This window comes from Oncorhynchus nerka, linkage group LG15 (assembly GCF_034236695.1).
Source record: "Oncorhynchus nerka isolate Pitt River linkage group LG15, Oner_Uvic_2.0, whole genome shotgun sequence".
Lineage (NCBI taxonomy): Eukaryota > Metazoa > Chordata > Actinopteri > Salmoniformes > Salmonidae > Oncorhynchus > Oncorhynchus nerka.
The window spans coordinates 11,071,675-11,091,295 of NC_088410.1; the positions used below are offsets into that span (position 1 = coordinate 11,071,675).

Here is a 19,621-nt window from a genome sequence, read left to right on the forward strand (position 1 = left end):
ATGGGCAACTATAATGGCGCTGGCCTCAAATAATCTGAACTCATCATGAGGGCCCGCCATTACCCCCCACCCGTCCCCCAAGTTATTTTGTTGTAATTCCATTTTGCAATGGGGTGTAGAGAAAATGCTGTGAGTTTAAAGAAAGTTTGCTGAAATTCGAAACATTTTGCCATAGGATGGAGAGAGATGTTTACAGTTGTTAATGAAATTGTACATTGTGTATTCTACTAGTCTAACTCGCAACCGTAAACAACAGACGGGAGGGGAGTTCCCGGGGGAGGTCCCCGTCCCTGGCCTAGTCATTACTGTTCTACCGAGTTCAACAGATGAGGCGGGGAGGCCACACCAGGTGACCAACCGACAGTGAAGCCTACGCGTTATATAATCTTCGCGCAGGTCTGTGCTGTCCATGTGACTCTGGAGCGCCGTGTGTGTTTGTGTGCGTGTTATCCGCTTACAGGGGCTCTCAACGCAAAGCCCCTGTCATCTTGCTCGCGCTGCTGCTTGCTCATTCCCGATGTGCCAACTGGAGAGAGAAGAGAAGCGACGTTAGTTGATTGAACCGTTAAGGGGAAAACGTTAGGAGAGCCATGGCGAACCCAGGACAAAAAGTGGTGCTAATCACCGGTTGCTCCTCCGGGATCGGACTGAGGATGGCGGTGATGCTCGCTAAGGACGAGAAACAGCGCTATCACGGTAAGAGAGTAACACGGTAAGAGAGTAACCTCCAGGGCCTTCAGGAAGTATTCACACACCCTTTGACTTGTTCCACATTTTGTGTTACAGCCTGCATTTAAAATGTATACCGTTTAGACGTTTGGTCACTGGCCTACACACAATATCCCATAGTGTCAAAGTGGAATTATGGATTTTTAAATTGTTACAAATTAATACAAAAAAGTGAAAAGCTGAAGTGTCTTGGGTCAATAAGTATCCAACGCCTTTGTTACATCAACCCTAAATAAGTTCAGGAGTAAACATGTACTTAACAAGTCACATAATACGTTGCACGGACTCACTCTGTGTGCAATAATAGTGTTTAAACATGATTCTTGAAATAAATCCCTCATTGCCTGTAAAGTCCCTCAGTCGAGCAGTGAATTTCAAACACAGATTCAACCACAAATGAATTCACCCTTCAGCAGGACCATAACCGATACAAATGAATTCACCCTTCAGCAGGACCATAACCGATACAAATGAATTCACCCTTCAGCAGGACCATAACCGATACAAATGAATTCACCCTTCAGCAGGACCATAACCGATACAAATGAATTCACCCTTCAGCAGGACCATAACCGATACAAATGAATTCACCCTTCAGCAGGACCATAACCGATACAAATGAATTCACCCTTCAGCAGGACCATAACCGATACAAATGAATTCACCCTTCAGCAGGACCATAACCGATACAAATGAATTCACCTTTCAGCAGGACCATAACCGATACAAATGAATTCACCTTTCAGCAGGACCATAACCGATACAAATGAATTCACCCTTCAGCAGGACCATAACCGATACAAATGAATTCACCTTTCAGCAGGACCATAACCGATACAAATGAATTCACCCTTCAGCAGGACCATAACCGATACAAATGAATTCACCTTTCAGCAGGACCATAACCGATACAAATGAATTCACCCTTCAGCAGGACCATAACCGGCAATTCAGGACCATACTTGAATTCACCCTTCAGCAGGACCATAACCGATACAAATGAATTCACCCTTCAGCAGGACCATAACCGATACAAATGAATTCACCCTTCAGCAGGACCATAACCGATACAAATGAAGCCAAGGCCAAATCTACACTGGACTTGTTTCCCAAGAAGACAGGGAATGATGCTGAGTGGCTGAATCACAGTTTCCACTTAAACCTATGGCAAAACCTGAAAATGGTTTCCTAGCAATGATCATAAACCAATTTGACAGCCCTTGAAGAATTTAGAAAATAATAATGTGCAAATGTTGCACAATCCAGGCATGGAAAGCTCTTAGAGATTTACCCAGAAAGCTGTAATCGCTGCCAAAGATGCTTCGACAAAGTGTTGATCAGGGGAGAGAATAATTATGTAAATGAGATGTTTCTGTATTTAATTTTCGATAAATATGCAACATTTTTCTCAAAACATGTTTTCACTTTGTGACTATGGCGTATTGTGTGTAAATGGTTGAGCGAAAAAAAAAAAAGATTGAACCCATTTTGAATTCAGGCTGTAACACAGAAAAATGTGTGTGTGTGTGTGTGTGTCTGGTGTACAGCAGCCTAATGGTTACGATGCTGTTAGTAGGTTAAGTCCAAATAGTCAGATATATTGGGTTATAAAAACCTGTAGTCTATGATTTATCTCTATAAAAAACATGATTTATGGTTAAAAGTAGTGCACTATGTAGGGAATATGGTGCACTATGTAGGGAATAGGGTGCACTATGTAGGGAATAGGGTGGACTATGTAGGGAATAGGGTACACTATGTAGGGAATAGGGTGCACTATGTAGGGAATAGGGTGCACTATGTAGGGAATAGGGTGCACTATGTAGGGAATAGGGTGCACTATGTAGGGAATAGGGTGCACTATTACATTTACATTTAAGTCATTTAGCAGACGCTCTTATCCAGAGCGACTTACAAATTGGTGGATTCACCTTATGACATCCAGTGGAGCAGCCACTTTACAATAGTGCATCTAAATCTTTTAAGGGGGTGAGAAGGATTACTTTATCCTATCCTAGGTATTCCTTAAAGAGGTGGGGTTTCAGGTGTCTCCGGAAGGTGGTGATTGACTCCGCTGTCCTGGCGTCGTGAGGGAGTTTGTTCCACCATTGGGGGGCCAGAGCAGCGAACAGTTTTGACTGGGCTGAGCGGGAACTGTACTTCCTCAGTGGTAGAGAGGCGAGCAGGCCAGAGGTGGATGAACGCAGTGCCCTTGTTTGGGTGTAGGGAATAGGGTGGACTATGTAGGGAATAGGGTGGACTATGTAGGGAATAGGGTACACTATGTAGGGAATAGGGTACACTGTGTAGGGAATAGGGTACACTGTGTAGGGAATAGGGTACACTGTGTAGGGAATAGGGTACACTGTGTAGGGAATAGGGTGGACTGTGTAGGGAATAGGGTGGACTGTGTAGGGAATAGGGTGGACTGTGTAGGGAATAGGGTGCACTGTGTAGGGAATAGGGTGCACTGTGTAGGGAATAGGGTGCACTGTGTAGGGAATAGGGTGCACTGTGTAGGGAATAGGGTGCACTGTGTAGGGAATAGGGTGCACTATGTAGGGAATAGGGTGCACTATGTAGGGAATAGGGTGCACTATGTAGGGAATAGGGTACACTATGTAGGGAATAGGGTACACTATGTAGGGAATAGGATACACTATGTAGGGAATAGGGTGGACTATGTAGGGAATAGGGTGGACTATGTAGGGAATAGGGTGCAGGTTATAACACTGGTACACAACATACATCAACTACATAGCAGGTTATAACACTGATACACAACATACATCACTTACATAGCAGGTTATAACACTGATACACAACATACATCACTTACATAGCAGGTTATAACACTGGTACACAACATACATCACTTACATAGCAGGTTATAACACTGGTACACAACATACATCACTTACATAGCAGGTTATAACACTGGTACACAACATACAACACTTACATAGCAGGTTATAACACTGGTATGCAATGCACATTAACTACATAGCAGGTTATAACACTGGTACACAACATACTAGAGGTCGACCGATTATGATTTTTCAACGCCGATACCGATACCGATTATTGGAGGACCAATTCAAGCCTCTACCGATTAAATCAGCCAATTTTTTAAATATTTATTTGTAATAATGACAATTACAACAATACTGAATGAACACTTATTTTAACTTAATATAATACATCAATAAAATCTATTTAGCCTCAAATAAATAATGAAACATGTTCAATTTGGTTTAAATAATGCAAAAACAAAGTGTTGGAGAAGAAAGTAAAAGTGCAATATGTGCCATGTAAGAAAGCTAACGTTTAAGTTCCTTGCTCAGAACATGAGAACATATGAAAGATGGTGGTTCCTTTTAACATGAGTCTTCAATATTCCCAGGTAAGACGTTTTAGGTTGTAGTTATTATAGGAATTATAGGACTATTTCTCTCGATACAATTTGTATTTCATATACCTTTCACTATTGGATGTTCGTATAGGCACTTCAGTATTGCCAGTGTAACAGTATAGCTTCCGTCCCTCTCCTCGCCCCTACCTAGGCTCGAACCAGGAACACGTCGACAACAGCCACCCTCGAAGCAGCGTTACCCATCGTTCCACAAAAGCTGCGGCCCTTGCAGAGCAAGTGGAACAACTACTCCAAGTCTCAGAACGAGTGACGATTGAAACGCTATTAGCGCGCACTCCACTAACTAGCTAGCCATTTCACATCAGTTACATCAGGCTAATCTCGGGAGTTGATAGGCTTGAAGTCATAAACAGCGCAATGCTTGAAGCATTGTGAGGAGCTGCTGGCAAAATGCACGACATTGCTGTTCGAATGAATGCTTACGAGCCTGCTGGTGCCTACCATCGCTCAGTGAGACTGCTCTATCAAATCATAGACTTAATTATAACATAATAACACACAGAAATACAAGCCTTAGGTCATTAATATGGTCGAACCCGGAAACTATCATCTCGAAAACAAAACGTTTATTCTTTCAGTGAAATACGGAACCGTTCCATATTTTATCTAACGGGTGGCATCCCTAAGTCTAAATATTACTGTTACATTGCACAACCTTCAATGTTATGTCATAATTACGTAAAATTCTGGCAAATTAGTTCACAACGCAGTACACGCTAGATAAACTAGTAATATCATCAACCATGTGTAGTTCACTAGTGATTATGATTGATTGATTGATTGATTGTTTTTTATAAGATAAGTTTAATGCTAGCTAGCAACTTACCTTGGCTTCTTACTGCATTCGCGTAACAGGCAGGCTCCTCGTGGAGTGCAATGTAAGGCAGGTGGTTAGAGCGTTGGACTAGTTAACCGTAAGGTTGCAAGATTGAATCCCCGAGCTGACAAGGTAAATATCTGTCGTTCTGCCCCTGAACAAGGGCGTTAACCCACTGTTCCTAGGCCGTCATTGTAAATCAGAATTTGTTCTTAACTGACTTGCCTAGTTAAATAAAGGTTTTAAAATAAATTTAAAAACGGCCAAATCGGTGTCCAAAACTACCCTAATTAATCGGCCATTCGGATTAATCGGTCGACCTCTACAACATACATCACTTACATAGCAGGTTATAACACATAGCATGGTTACATGATTGTCTGTCTGCAGTCTGGGCTATGTAAGGCTCTGTGTATGTAAGAGTGTGTACGTAAGAGTGTGTGCGTAAGAGTGTGTCTGCAGTCTGGGCTATGTAAGGCTCTGTGTGCGTAAGAGTGTGTGCGTAAGAGTGTGTGTGTAAGAGTGTGCGTAAGAGTGTGTGCGTAAGAGTGTGTGCGTAAGAGTGTGCGTAAGAGTGTGTCTGCAGTCTGGGCTATGTAAGGCTCTGTGTGCGTAAGAGTGTGTGCGTAAGAGTGTGCGTAAGAGTGTGTCTGCAGTCTGGGCTATGTAAGGCTCTGTGTATGTAAGAGTGTGTGTGTAAGTTACACATCATGGTTATTATGTCTCATCCCTGCTTAACCTGAGAGACCAATCAGTAAGAGTAGTAGCATTACCACTGCTCTCAGTGTCCTAATGCCTGGTGGATAACACCTAAACCTCCAGGAGGGGCCCTGGCTGGGCCGCTTACTGCCCCACTTAGAGGCCTCATCCTGGGCCGCGGGCGAGCCAGAGGGTGGGGTGGGATGGGTATTCTCGGTGCTGTCGGGTGAGTGCTAACGCTAAGCTAGCCCCATAATAAGACCAGCCCACAGTGCCAGGGCTAAATCAGACAGCAGACACGTGAGGTACAGGTAGTTCAGGGCCGTCTGGCTGCTATCTATAGAATAGTATTTTTAATCCTGGTTCTGATGGGCGAACATGTTATGTTTTAATCCTTAACACTATTCAGTTGAATCCCACTAATCACACACATCGTTAAACCTTTCATTAGTGGAATCAGGTGTTACTCAGAACCATGTGGTATAAGGTAGCGACATATAGATGTATAGAGTAGTATAGGATAGTACAGGATACTCAGAACCATGTGGTATAAGGTAGGGACATATAGATGTATAGAGTAGTATAGGATAGTACAGGATACTCAGAACCATGTGGTATAAGGTAGGGACATATAGATGTATAGAGTAGTATAGGATAGTACAGGATACTCAGAACCATGTGGTATATATTAACCTGTACAGGGTTAATTGTTATGTATATAGTAGTATAGGATAGTACAGGATACTCAGAACCATGTGGTATAAGGTAGGGACATATAGATGTATAGAGTAGTATAGGATAGTACAGGATACTCAGAACCATGTGGTATAAGGTAGGGACATATAGATGTATAGAGTAGTATAGGATAGTACAGGATACTCAGAACCATGTGGTATAAGGTAGGGACATATAGATGTATAGAGTAGTATAGGATAGTACAGGATACTCAGACCCATGTGGTATAAGGTAGGGACATATAGATGTATAGAGTAGTATAGGATAGTACAGGATACTCAGAACCATGTGGTGTATATTAACCTGTACAGGGTTAATTGTTATGTATATAGTAGTATAGGATAGTACAGGATACTCAGAACCATGTGGTATAAGGTAGGGACATATAGATGTATATAGTAGTATAGGATAGTACAGGATACTCAGAACCATGTGGTGTATATTAACCTGTACAGGGTTAATTGTTATGTATATAGTAGTATAGGATAGTACAGGATACTCAGAACCATGTGGTATAAGGTAGGGACATATAGATGTATATAGTAGTATAGGATAGTACAGGATACTCAGAACCATGTGGTGTATATTAACCTGTACAGGGTTAATTGTTATGTATATAGTAGTATAGGATAGTACAGGATACTCAGAACCATGTGGTATAAGGTAGGGACATAGATGTATAGAGTAGTATAGGATAGTACAGGATACTCAGAACCATGTGGTATAAGGTAGGGACATATAGATGTATGTAGTAGTATAGGATAGTACAGGATACTCAGACCCATGTGGTATATATTAACCTGTACAGGGCTAATTGTCATGTATATAGTAGAATAGGATATTATAGGATACTCAGAGCCATGTGGTATATATTAACCTGTACAGGGCTAATTGTCATGTATATAGTAGTATAGGATATTATATAATACTCAGAACCATGTGGTATATATTAACCTGTATAGGGCTAATTGTTATGTATATAGTAGTATAGGATAGTACAGGATACTCAGAACCATGTGGTATAAGGTAGGGATGTATAGAGTAGTATAGGATAGTACAGGATACTCAGAACCATGTAGTATAAGGTATGGACATATAGATGTATATAGTAGTATAGGATAGTACAGGATACTCCCAGATAAGGTAGGGACATATAGATGTATAGTATAAGGTAGTACAGGATACAGAACCATGTGGTATAATGTAGGGACATATAGATCTATAGAGTAGTATAGGATAGTACAGGATACTCAGAACCATGTGGTATAAGGTAGGGACATATAGATGTATAGAGTAGTATAGGATAGTACAGGATACTCAGAACCATGTGGTATAATGTAGGGACATATAGATCTATAGAGTAGTATAGGATAGTACAGGATACTCAGAACCATGTGGTATAAGGTAGGGATGTATATAGTAGTATAGGATATTATAGGATACTCAGAACCATGTGGTACACACAGTTAGATGTAGACCAGCGGTACGCAACCTGTGGTCCGTGGACTCGCGCCGGCCCCTGGGATGATACTGAGCGGTCCATCAGATAGTTAACTGACAGTGATTTAGTTATACGGGGCGGCAGGTACTGCCGGTTCGAATCACTGTAAAATCTCTGAATGTATCAACCCCTACAAACATGTCTATTAATCATAATCCACATAATAATTCAAATGTCCTGTTGCTGCAGGATTGTTTTCCTGCCGTGAGAAACTAGTCAAATTAAAATGTAACGTATTTTTGTGTCTTTCAGAGGGGTTGGGATCATTTGGGTTTGACCTTGTATACAGATGGTGAATAAAAGGATTGCCATAATTTGATGTAGCTAAACTGAAGGTCTCCATAAAGAAGGAGAGGGGGAGAGGGGGAAGGTCTCCATAAAGAAGGAGAGGGAGAAGGTCTCCATAAAGAAGGAGAGGGGGAAGGTCTCCATAAAGAAGGAGAGGGGGAAGGTCTCCATAAAGAAGGAGAGGGGGAAGGTCTCCATAAAGAAGGAGAGGGGGAAGGTCTCCATAAAGAAGGAGAGGGGGAAGGTCTCCATAAAGAAGAAGAGGGGGAAGGTCTCCATAAAGAAGGAGAGGGGGAAGGTCTCCATAAAGAAGGGGAGGGGGAAGGTCTCCATAAAGAAGGGGAGGGGGAAGGTCTCCATAAAGAAGGGGAGGGAGAAGGTCTCCATAAAGAAGGAGAGGGGGAAGGTCTCCATAAAGAAGGAGAGGGGGAAGGTCTCCATAAAGAAGGAGGGGTAAGGTCTCTATAAAGAAGGAGAGGGAGAAGGTCTCCATAAAGAAGGAGAGGGGAGAGGGGGAAGGTCTCCATAAAGAAGGAGAGGGAGAAGGTCTCCATAAAGAAGGAGGGAGAAAGTCTCCATAAAGAAGGAGGGAGAAAGTCTCCATAAAGAAGGAGATGGAGAAGGTCTCCATAAAGAAGGAGAAGGTCTCCATAAAGAAGGAGAGGGAGAAGGTCTACATAAAGAAGGCGAGGGAGAAGGTCTACATAAAGAAGGAGAGGGGGAAGGTCTCATTAAAGAAGGAGAGGGAGAAGGTCTCCATAAAGAAGGAGAGGGAGAAGGTCTCCATAAAGAAGGAGAGGGGGCGAGAGAAGGTCTCCATAAAGAAGGAGAGGGGGAAGGTCTCCATAAAGAAGGAGAGGGTCTCCATAAAGAAGGAGAGGGAGAAGATCTCCATAAAGGGGGAGAGGGGGAAGGTCTCCATAAAGAGGGAGAGGGGGAAGGTCTCCATAAAGAAGGAGGGGGGGAATGGTCTCCATAAAGAAGGAGAGGGGGAAGGTCTCCATAAAGAAGGAGAGGGAGAAGGTCTCCATAAAGAAGGAGAGAGGGGAAGGTCTCCATAAAGAGGGAGAAGGTCTCCATAAGGAAGGAGGGAGAGAGAAAAGTCTCCATAAAGAAGGAGAGGGGAGGGAGAAGGTCTCCGTAAAGAAGGAGAGGGGGAGGGAAAGGCCTCTATTAAGAATGAGAGGGGGAGGGAGAAGGTCTCCATAAAGAAGGAGAGGGGGGGGAAAGGTCTCCATTAAGAAGGAGAGGGGGAAGGTCTCCATAAAGAAGGAGAGGGGGAGGGAGAAGGTCTCCATAAAGAAGGAGAGGGGAGGGAAAGGTCTCCATTAAGAATGAGAGGGGAGGGGAGGAAGAAGGTCTCCATAAAGAAGGAGAGGGGAGGGAAAGGTCTCCATTAAGAAGGAGAGGGGGAGCGAAAGGTCTCCATTAAGAAGGAGAGTGGGAGAGGGGGAGGGAGAAGGTCTCCATAAAGAAGGAGAGGGGGAGGGAAAAGGTCTCCATAAAGAAGGAGAGGTGGAGGGGGGAGGTCTCCATAAAGAGGGGGGGGGGAAAGGTCTCAATTAAGAAGGAGAGGGGAGGGAAAAGGTCTCCATAAAGAAGGAGTGTCGGGAAGGTCTCCATAAAGAAGGAGAGGGGAGGGAGAGGGAGAAGGTATCCATAAAGAAGGAGAGGGGGAGGGAGAAGGTCTCCATAAAGAAGGAGAGGGGAGGGAGAAGGTCTCCATTAAGAAGGAGAGGGGGAGAGGGGAGGGAGAAGGTCTCCATACAGAAGGAGAGGGGGGAGGGAAAAGGTCTCCACAAAGAAGGAGAGGGGGAGGGAGAAGGTCTCCATTAAGAAGGAGAGGGGGAGGGAGAAGGTCTCCATAAAGAAGGAGGGGGAGGGAGAGGGGAGGGAAAAGGTCTCCACAAAGAAGGAGAGGGGGAGGGAGAAGGTCTCCATAAAGAAGGAGAGGGGGAGGGAGAAGGAAGGAAAGGGGAGAGAGGTGAGAAATAGCTACAAAGATTAACAATAGCCAGCTAGAAAGTAAATTCAGTCCTTTGGGAATATGATTATTATTATTGTTATTATCATAATGTCTTATAGAATATGGCTCCCCCCGCTCTTTCCTCTCCTCACCTCTCAACATACACATTCCACACACACAATAGAAAACCCCACCCACACTCACACAAATAATATAAACATTCCATACTCAAACATGCACTTACATGCAGGGTTTGTAACTTCTGTCTAACACCAATGTATTACACACACTTACGTGCTCAAACACACACACAGTGTAATTTCTGTTTACTCATTATCGGGTTTAATCCAGTGAACTCTCTTTGACCCTATTTTCTCTCTCTCTCTCTCTCTCTCTCTCTCTCTCTCTCTCTCTCTCTCTCTCTCTCTCTCTCTCTCTCTCTCCTCTCTCTCTCTCCTCCTCCCCTCTCTCAACCCCCGCCTCTCCCTCCCTCCCCCCTCCCCTCTCTCTCCCCTCCTCTCTCTCTCTCTCCCCCCTCTCTCTCTCTCCTCTCTCTCTCTCCCAATCTCTCTCTCACCCCCGCTCCCCTCCCACCCCTCTCTTCCAATCTCTCTCCCACCCCCTCTCCCCTCTCTCTCCCTCCCAATCCTCCCTCTCACCCCCCCTCTCTCTCTCTCCCCTCTCCTCTCTCTCCCCCCTCTCCTCTCTCCCACCTCCTCTCTCTCCCTCTCTCTCTCTCTCTCTCCCACCCCCCCCTCTCCTCCCTCTCTCCTCCCATCTCCCCTCTCTCTCTCCCCTCCCTCTCTCTCCTCTCCTCTCCATCTCCCCTCCCCTCTCTCCCCTCCTCTCTCTCTCTCCACCCTCTCTCTCTCTCCCACCCTCCCTCCCCACCCTCTCTCTCCCCCCCCCCTCTCCTCTCTCTCTCTCCCACCCCCTCTCTCTCCCACCCCCCTCTCCTCTCTCCCCTCTCTCTCTCCACCCCCCCTCCTCTCCCTCTCTCCCCAACCCCCCTCTCTCTCTCTCCAATCTCTCTCCCACCCCCCTCCTCCCCCCCCCCCTCTCTCTCCAGTCATTGCCACCATGCGAGACCTGAAGCGTAAAGACAAGCTGGTGGAGGCAGCAGGTGATGCGTACGGGAAGAGCCTCTCTCTAGCTGTGTTGGACGTGTGTACGGACGAGTCAGTCAAACAGTGTATCGACGGAATCAAGGACAGACATGTCGACGTACTCAGTAAGGAACAAGCTACTATTACACAGTACTCAGTAAGGAACAACTTACTATTACACAGTACTCAGTAAGGGACAACCTACTATTACACAGTACTCAGGAAGGAACAAGCTACTATTACACAGTACTCAGGAAGGAACAAGCTACTATTACACAGTACTCAGGAAGGAACAAGCTACTATTACACAGTACTCAGTAAGGAACAACTTACTATTACACAGTACTCAGTAAGAAACAAGCTACTATTACACAGTACTCAGGAAGGAACAAGCTACTATTACACAGTACTCAGGAAGGAACAAGCTACTATTACACAGTACTCAGGAAGGAACAAGCTACTATTACACAGTACTCAGTAAGGAACAACCTACTATTCCACAGTACTCAGTAAGGAACAAGCTACTATTCCACAGTACTCAGTAAGGAACAAGCTACTATTCCACAGTACTCAGTAAGGAACAAGCTACTATTACACAGTACTCAGGAAGGAACAAGCTACTATTACACAGTACTCAGGAAGGGACAACCTGTGTGATCTATGGACTTCTCTGAAGGCGTCCCAAATGGCACCCTATTCTCTATGTACTCAACTATACTACTATTACACAGTACTCAGGAAGGAACACCTTTGTTTTTATGACCCAAGGCAACACTTCTGTCAAAACAAAACAGACTACAGGATTTAAAAATCAACAAAAATCTATAAACCAGAGCCATCTAGGTGCCATCTAGGTGCCATCTAGGTGCCATCTAGGACACTGTCAAGGTCTAAAACTATACTACTATTACACACGTCTATTCAAGGTATAAAATACTATGTACTGTTGTAGGTTCTCAACTATACTACTATTACACACGTCTATTCAAGGTCTAAAATACTATGTACTGTCGTAGGTTCTCAACTATACAGCACACATCTCCCTCCATCCTGACTTTAACCATTAGGGATAAACCATGCAAAACTGACCTCAGTTCAGATCATAGTTCATTGAGAGACTGGAGAGGCCACAGTAAAACTGACCTCAGTTCAGATCATAGTTCATTGAGAGACTGGAGAGGCCACAGTAAAACTGACCTCAGTTCAGGGGCCATATGTACGTATGTCTCAGACTAGGAGTGCTGATCTAGGATCAGGTCCCCCTCCTGTCAATGTAGTGTTATTCATTGTGTTCTAGAAGGCAACATGTATCCTAGATCATCGCTCCTTAGATGCTTGATGTATACCAGGGGTACTCAACTACTCAGTGGTGTAAAGTACTTCATTATAAATACTTTAAAGTACTACTTCAGTATAAATACTTTAAAGTACTACTTAAGTAGTTTTTTGCTGTATATGTACTTTACTTTACTATTCATATGTTTCACAACTTTTACTTCATTACTAAAGAAAATAATGTATTATTTACTCCATACATTTTCTCTGACACCCAAAAGTACTCGTTACATTTTGAATGCTTAGCAGGACAGGAAAATGGTCTCATTCACCCAGTTATCAAGAGAACATGCCTGGTCATCCCTACTGCCTCTGATCTGGCTGACTCACTAAACACACGTTTCGTTTGTAAGTTATGTTTGAGTGTTTGAGTGTTGGAGTGTGCCCCTGGCCCCTGGCTGGCCCCTGGCCCCTGGCTGGCCCCTGGTCCTTGGCCCCTGGCCCCTGGCTATCCATAAAGAAAAAATAAATGGTGCCATCTGGTTTGCTTAATATAAGGAATTTGAAATGATTTATACTTTTACGTTTGATACGGAAGTATATTTGAGAAATTACATTTACTTTTGATACTTAAGTATATTTAAAACCAAATACTTCTAGACTTTTACTCAAGTAGTGTTTTACTGGGTGACTTTCACTTTCTATTAATGTACCATTACTTTTACTCAAGTATGACAACTGGGTATTTTATCCACCACTGCAACTACTATTTGAGAAGGTCCGGTCACACACATTTCCTAGGTGGCCAAGGTCCTAGGTGGCAAAGGTCCTAGGTGGCAAAAGTCCTAGGTGGCAAAAGTCCTTGGTGGCAAAAGTCCTAGGTGGCCAAGGTCCTAGGTGGCCAAGGTCCTAGGTGGCAAAGGTCCTAGGTGACAAAGGTCCTAGGTGACAAAGATCCTAGGTGGCCAAGGTCCTAGGTGGCAAAGGTCCTAGGTGGCAAAGGTCCTAGGTGGCAAAGGTCCTAGGTGGCAAAGATCCTAGGTGGCAAAGATCCTAGGTGGCAAAGATCCTAGGTGGCCAAGGTCCTAGGTGGCAAAGGTCCTAGGTGGCAAAGGTCCTAGGTGGCAAAGGTCCTAGGTGACAAAGGTCCTAGGTGGCAAAGGTCCTAGGTGGCAAAGGTCCTAGGTCCTAAGTGGCAAAGGTCCTAGGTGGCAAAGGTCCTAGGTGGCAAAAGTCCTAGGTGACAAAAGTCCTAGGTGACAAAGGTCCTAGGTGACAAAGGTCCTAGGTGGCAAAAGTCCTAGGTGACAAAGGTCCTAGGTGGCAAAGGTCCTAGGTGGCAAAGGTGGCATAGGTCTTAGGTGGCAAAGATCATCAGCCTGGTGGCAAAGATCTACAAAGGTCCTAGTGACAACTCTCAACAGCAGGTCCTAGGTGACAAAGGTCCTGGTGAAAGGTCCTAGATGGCAAAGACTGGCAGTTCCTAAAAAGGTCCTAGTAGGGACATTCCTAGGTTCTACTAGGTAAGTTTACCCTTTCTGGACCCGGATCTGAACCGCGGTCCGCCAGTTGAGTATGGCTGATATGTACTATACAGGCCCTGGTCAGAGACTGGGATAAAGCCTGGTTATAACTCAGTGTAGTGAGAGACTGGGATAAAGCCTGGTTATAACTCAGTGTAGTGAGAGACTGGGATAAAGCCTGGTTATAACTCAGTGTAGAGACTGGGATAAAGCCTGGTTATAACTCAGTGTAGTGAGAGACTGGGATAAAGCCTGGTTATAACTCAGTGTAGTGAGAGACTGGGATAAAGCCTGGTTATAACTCAGTGTAGTGAGAGACTGGGATAAAGCCTGGTTATAACTCAGTGTAGTGAGAGACTGGGATAAAGCCTGGTTATAACTCAGTGTAGTGAGAGACTGGGATAAAGCCTGGTTATAACTCAGAGTGAGAGACTGGGATAAAGCCTGGTTATAACTCAGTGTAGTGAGAGACTGATAAAGCCTGGTTATAACTCAGTGTAGTGATAATAAAGCCTGGTTATAACTCAGTGTAGTGAGAGACTGGGATAAAGCCTGGTTATAACTCAGTGTAGTGAGAGACTGGGATAAAGCCTGGTTATAACTCAGTGTAGTGAGAGACCGGGATAAAGCCTTAGGTTATACTGCCACCCGGTGGTGACTATTGGAACACAACTGAAGAGACGAGAGTGCTCTGATCACCTATGTGAACAGGGGTGTCACTCTTTCCTTCTGGTTTCCCTATTCCTTCCTCTCTCTTCTCCCTCCCCCTCTCTACCTCTTTTCTTTCTCTCCTCCCCCTCCTTCTCCCTCTCACCTCTCTCTCCCACTCCTTCTCTCTTCCACTCCCTCCCACCTCTCTCTCCCTCCTCCTTCCTTCCTTCCTCCCACCTCTCCTTTCCTCCTCCTCCCTCCCACCTCTCTCTCCCCCTCCTTCTCCCATCCTCCTCCCTCCCTCCGCCTCTCCCTCCTCCTTCCTCCCACCCACCTCTCCTTTCCTCCTCCCTCTCACCTCTCTCTCCCTCCTTCTCCCATTCTCCTCCCTCCCACCTCTCTCTCCCTCCTCCTTCCTCCCACCTCTCCTTTCCTCCTCCCTCCCACCTCTCTCTCCCCCTCCCATCCTCCTCCCTCCCACCTCTCTCTCCCCCTCCCATCCTCCTCCCTCTCCCCCCCCCTCCCCCATCCTCCTCCCTCCCTCCTCCTCCCCTCCTCCTCCCTCCCACCTCCTCTCCCCCTCCCTCCCATCCTCCTCCCTCCCTCCCCTCTCCCTCCCTCCTCCTCCCTCCCACCTCTCTCTCCCTCCTCCTTCCTCCCACCTCTCCTTTCCTCCTCCTTCCTCCCACCTCTCCCTTCCTCCTCCCCCCCACCTCTCTCTCCCCCTCCTTCTCCCATCCTCCTCCCTCCCACCTCTCTCCCCTCCTCCTTCCTCCCACCTCTGCTTTCCTCCTCCCTCCCACCTCTCTCTCCCCTTCCCATCCTCCTCCCTCCCACCTCTGCTTTCCTCCTCCCTCCCACCTCTCTCTCCCCCTTCCCATCCTCCTCCCTCCCACCTCTCTCCCCCTCCTTCTCCCATCCTCCTCCCTCCCTCCCTCCTCTCCCTCCTCCCACCTCTCCTTTCCTCCTCCCTCCCACCTCTCTCTCCCCTTCCCATCCTCCTCCCTCCCACCTCTCTCTCCCCCTCCTTCTCCCATCCTCCTCCCTCCCTCCGCCTCTCCCTCCTCCTTCCTCCCACCTCTCCTTTCCTCCTCCCTCTCACCTCTCTCTCCCCCTCCTTCTCCCATCCTCCTCCCTCCCACCTCTCTCCCCCTCCCTCCTACCTCTCTCTCCCCATCCCCCTCCCATCCTCCTCCTCCCTCCCACCTCTCCTCTCCCTCCTCCTCCTCTCTCTCTCTAGTTAATAATGCAGGTATAGGTCTGGTGGGACCGGTGGAAAGCATCAGTATAGCTGAGATGAAGAGTGTGTTTGAGACCAACTTCTTCGGTGTGATCCGGATGATCAAGGAGGTGATGCCAGATATGAAGAAGAGGAAGGGAGGACACATCATAGTGGTCAGCAGTGTCATGGGACTACAGGGTATGGAACTATGCTTTATAGATTGATTGATTGATTGATTGATTGGCTGATGTGAAAAAGAGGAGATACACATCATAGTGGTCCAAGCGATATGTGGCAAATGTGATATGTTCACTTTTTAATAAAAGCACGAAACTCGGTACACTTGTACAGTTTGAGGCCCTGAACATTTTCAGATATGGAGGCATTGCAAAAACGCCTCCTGGCAGCCGTGGCGGCCATTTTATATTCTGCCACAGTCGGACAGTGTGTTTTCCTGTCCTATCTGCTGAACCAGACATGAATACACAGAAAAGGTGATGTCTACATCTATGTTTTGATGGTGAAGGATGACAATGGTTCCGTGTACAACATCATAAACGGATCAGAATATGATATAATGGTGGACTTTTATGTAATGGTGAAGCCATGTGACAAAATTCAATGTAAATCGCCTGTTTCGTAGAATATTATGTCTGTTCATTTGAAAATTTGATGAAACTAATTTCTTTATGTTTTTATTTACATAATGCTTGTCAGCAGATGTGGTAGTAGTGGGGATCCTGATGAAATACTGCTCTCTGATCTCAGGTGTCGTGTTTAATGATGTGTATGCTGCCTCTAAGTTTGCCATGGAAGGCTTTTGTGAGTGTCTGGCTGTACAGCTGCTCAAGTTTAACGTCACGTGAGTCTCTCTAACACAGCTTCTCCCATCCACTCCCTCCCACCTCTCTCTCCCCCCTCCTTCTCCCATCCCCCCTCCCACCTCTCTCTCCATCTCTCCCATCTCCCTCCCACCTGTTCTCTCCCAAACCTCCCCCTCCTTTTCTCCCATTCCCCATCCACTCCCTCCCACCTCTCTCTCCCCTCCTTCTCCCATCCACTCCCTCCCACCTCTCTCCCCCCTCCTTCTCCCATCCACTCCCTCCCACCTCTCTCTCCCCCTCCTTCTCCCATCCACTCCCTCCCACCTCTCTATGTCCCCCTCCTTCTCCCATCCACTTATTCCCACCTCTTCCCCCTCCTTCTCCCATCCACTCCCTCTCCCATCTGTCTGGTCCTCTGGCCTCTATTTCCACTTCCCATTCTCTCCCCCTCCTTTCCCATCCACTCCCTCCCCACCTCTTTCTCCCCCTCCTTCTCCCAAACATCCACGATTAAAGACATCCCATTTCTCTCTCCCCTCCTTCTCCCATCTTTCTTTATTTTCTCTCCTCCTCCCATCTATAAGTACCTTGTCTGGCTAGACTTTCTTTCTTTCTCCTCTCCATCTCTCTCTCTCTCCTTCTCCCCTCTAGTAAAACTTTATTTTTCTTTTCGGCGATTCTCTTAATATCTTCTCCCTCCTTTAAACATCCCTTAAAGACCTTGATTTCTCTTCTCTCTCTTCTCCCCCTCTTTCTTTATTTTCTCTTCCTTCTCCCCCTCTTCTTTCTTTTCTCCCTCCTCTTTGGCCCCTTTCTTTCTCTCTCTTCTCCTGTGACTCTTTCTTTGGAGACTTTTCTCCATCTCCTTCTCTCCCTCTTTCTTTCCCTCTCTTTTTCCTTCTCCCCATCTTTATTTTATGCTCTCCTTCTCCCTCATCCTTCTCCCTCCAGTCTTAATCTTGTCCCTCTCCCCTCCTCCTTTTCCTTCTCTTTTCTCTCCCTTCTCCCTCTCTTTCCCCTTTCTTTTCTCTCGCTCCTTCTCCCCTCTTTTCCCTTTCTCTCTTCTCCCCTGCCTCTAAGTTTCCATGGAAGGTTTTGTGAGTGTCTCTTTCTTTTCCCGCTCCTTCTCCTAACCTCTTATGTTTTCTAAATTAATTCTGTATATTTTTCTCCCCATCTTAAAAATATTTCTTCTCTCCTTCTCCCCTCTTTCTTTCTTTTCTCTCTCCTTCTCCCCCCTCCTCTTTCTTTCTTTTCTCTCTCTCTTCTCCCCCTCTTTCTTTCTTTTCTCTCCCTTCTCCCCCTTTTCTTTCTTTTCCTCTCCTTCTCCCCCTTTCTTTTCCCTCTCTTCTCCCCTCTTTCTTTCTTTCTCTCTTCTCTCCTTCTCTTTTCTTTTCCGCTTCTCTCTCTTCCCTTTCTCTTTTCCTCTCTCTTCTCCCCCTCTTTCTTTCTCTTTCCCCCTCTCTCCTTCTCCCTTTCTCTTTCTTTTCTCTCTCTCCTTCTCCCCTCTCCCTTTCCCTCCCTCTTCCCTCTCTCCCTCTCCTCTCCTCTCTCTCTCCTCTCCTCTCCCCTCCCCTCCCTCCCCCCTCTCCCCTCCCCTCTCCCCTCCTCTCCCCTCCCCTCTCCTCTCCCCTCCTCTCCTCCCCTCCCCTCCCTCCCCTCCTCCTCTCCTCTCCCTCCCCTCCCTCCCCTAGTATGTCTATGATAGAGCCAGGCCCGGTCCATACAGAGTTTGAATCTAAGATGATTCAGGACGTCCGTCAGAAAGAGTACCCTGGGGCCGATGCAGATACAGTCAACTACTTTAAAAACGTCTACCTGCCCTCCTCCGTCGACATCTTTGAGACGCTAGGACAGACCCCCGATGACATCGCCAGGGTTAGTCCACCTGCCTGAGTGTGTGTCTGGCCTACCCTCTCTCTACTATCGCTCTCTACTCTCTCTCCACTCTCTCTCTACTCCCCCCTCTACTCTCCCTATGTCTCTGTCTCTCTCTCTCTACTCCCCCTCTCTACTCTCTCTCCTATGTCTCTGTCTCTCTCTCTACTCTCTCTCTCTCTCTACCCCCTCTCATTTTTTCTCTCTCTCCACCTGTCTTTCTCTCCCCTTTCCTCCCCAGCAGTGCACTAACTAGTCTCTCTCTCCTTCTCTTCCTCCCCCAGCAGTGCACTAACTAGTCTCTCTCTCCTTCTCTTCCTCCCCCAGCAGTGCACTAACTAGTCTCTCTCACTCTGCTGTAGTGTACTAAGAAGGTGATTGAGCAGGGCAGTTCTGCACGGTTCCGGAACCTTACCAACCCGCTGTACACGCCCATCGTGGCACTGAAGTATGCAGATGAGACGGGCGGCCTGTCGGTGCACGCCTTCTACCATATGTTGTTCAACCTGGGGCCCCTGATGCACGTCAGCATGAAGGCTATGCAGTACCTGACCTGTGGATGTCTACGCTCCAGGACCATCTCCCCTAACTAGACATGGACACACACACACGGCATGCAGAGACACACACACACAGAGACAGACGAGCATGCAGACACACAAACACACGGGCACGCAGAGACACACACATACACACACGGGCACGCAGAGACACACACATACACACACGGGCACGCAGAGACACACGAGCATGCAGACACACAAACACACGGGCACGCAGAGACACACACACACACACACACACACACGGGCACGCAGAGACACACACACACACACACACACACACACAGGGCACACACAGAGACACACGGAGGCACACAGGCACACACGCATGCAGAGACAAGAACCATCTCACCAGGCACACAGGAGAGTCAAGACACACATAGACACACGGAGAGTCACAGTGACACACAC

At 46.5% G+C, this 19,621-nt stretch overlaps 1 protein-coding gene across 1 annotated transcript; it reads left to right on the forward strand.

Annotated features, from left to right (window-relative positions):
• Positions 1–243: 243 nt before the first annotated feature.
• On the forward strand, positions 244–19,466 carry LOC135560005 (retinol dehydrogenase 8-like). The gene is made up of 6 exons (XM_065000987.1): positions 244–696; positions 11,238–11,399; positions 15,964–16,143; positions 16,714–16,807; positions 18,464–18,647; positions 19,010–19,466. The coding sequence occupies exons 1-6, from the start codon at positions 591–593 to the stop codon at positions 19,238–19,240; spliced, it is 957 nt and encodes a 318-aa protein (XP_064857059.1). The 5' UTR covers positions 244–590; the 3' UTR covers positions 19,241–19,466.
• The last annotated feature ends 155 nt before the right edge of the window (positions 19,467–19,621 follow it).

Excerpts from the sequence above, each read along its gene's own strand:
- LOC135560005 (XM_065000987.1), top strand. The coding sequence starts at position 591 with ATGGCGAACCCAGGACAAAAAGTGGTGCTAATCACCGGTTGCTCCTCC. Across the intron at positions 697-11,237 it reads CGAGAAACAGCGCTATCACG|TCATTGCCACCATGCGAGAC; the intron begins GTAAGAGAGTAA and ends CTCTCTCTCCAG. Across the intron at positions 16,144-16,713 it reads CAGTGTCATGGGACTACAGG|GTGTCGTGTTTAATGATGTG; the intron begins GTATGGAACTAT and ends CTCTGATCTCAG.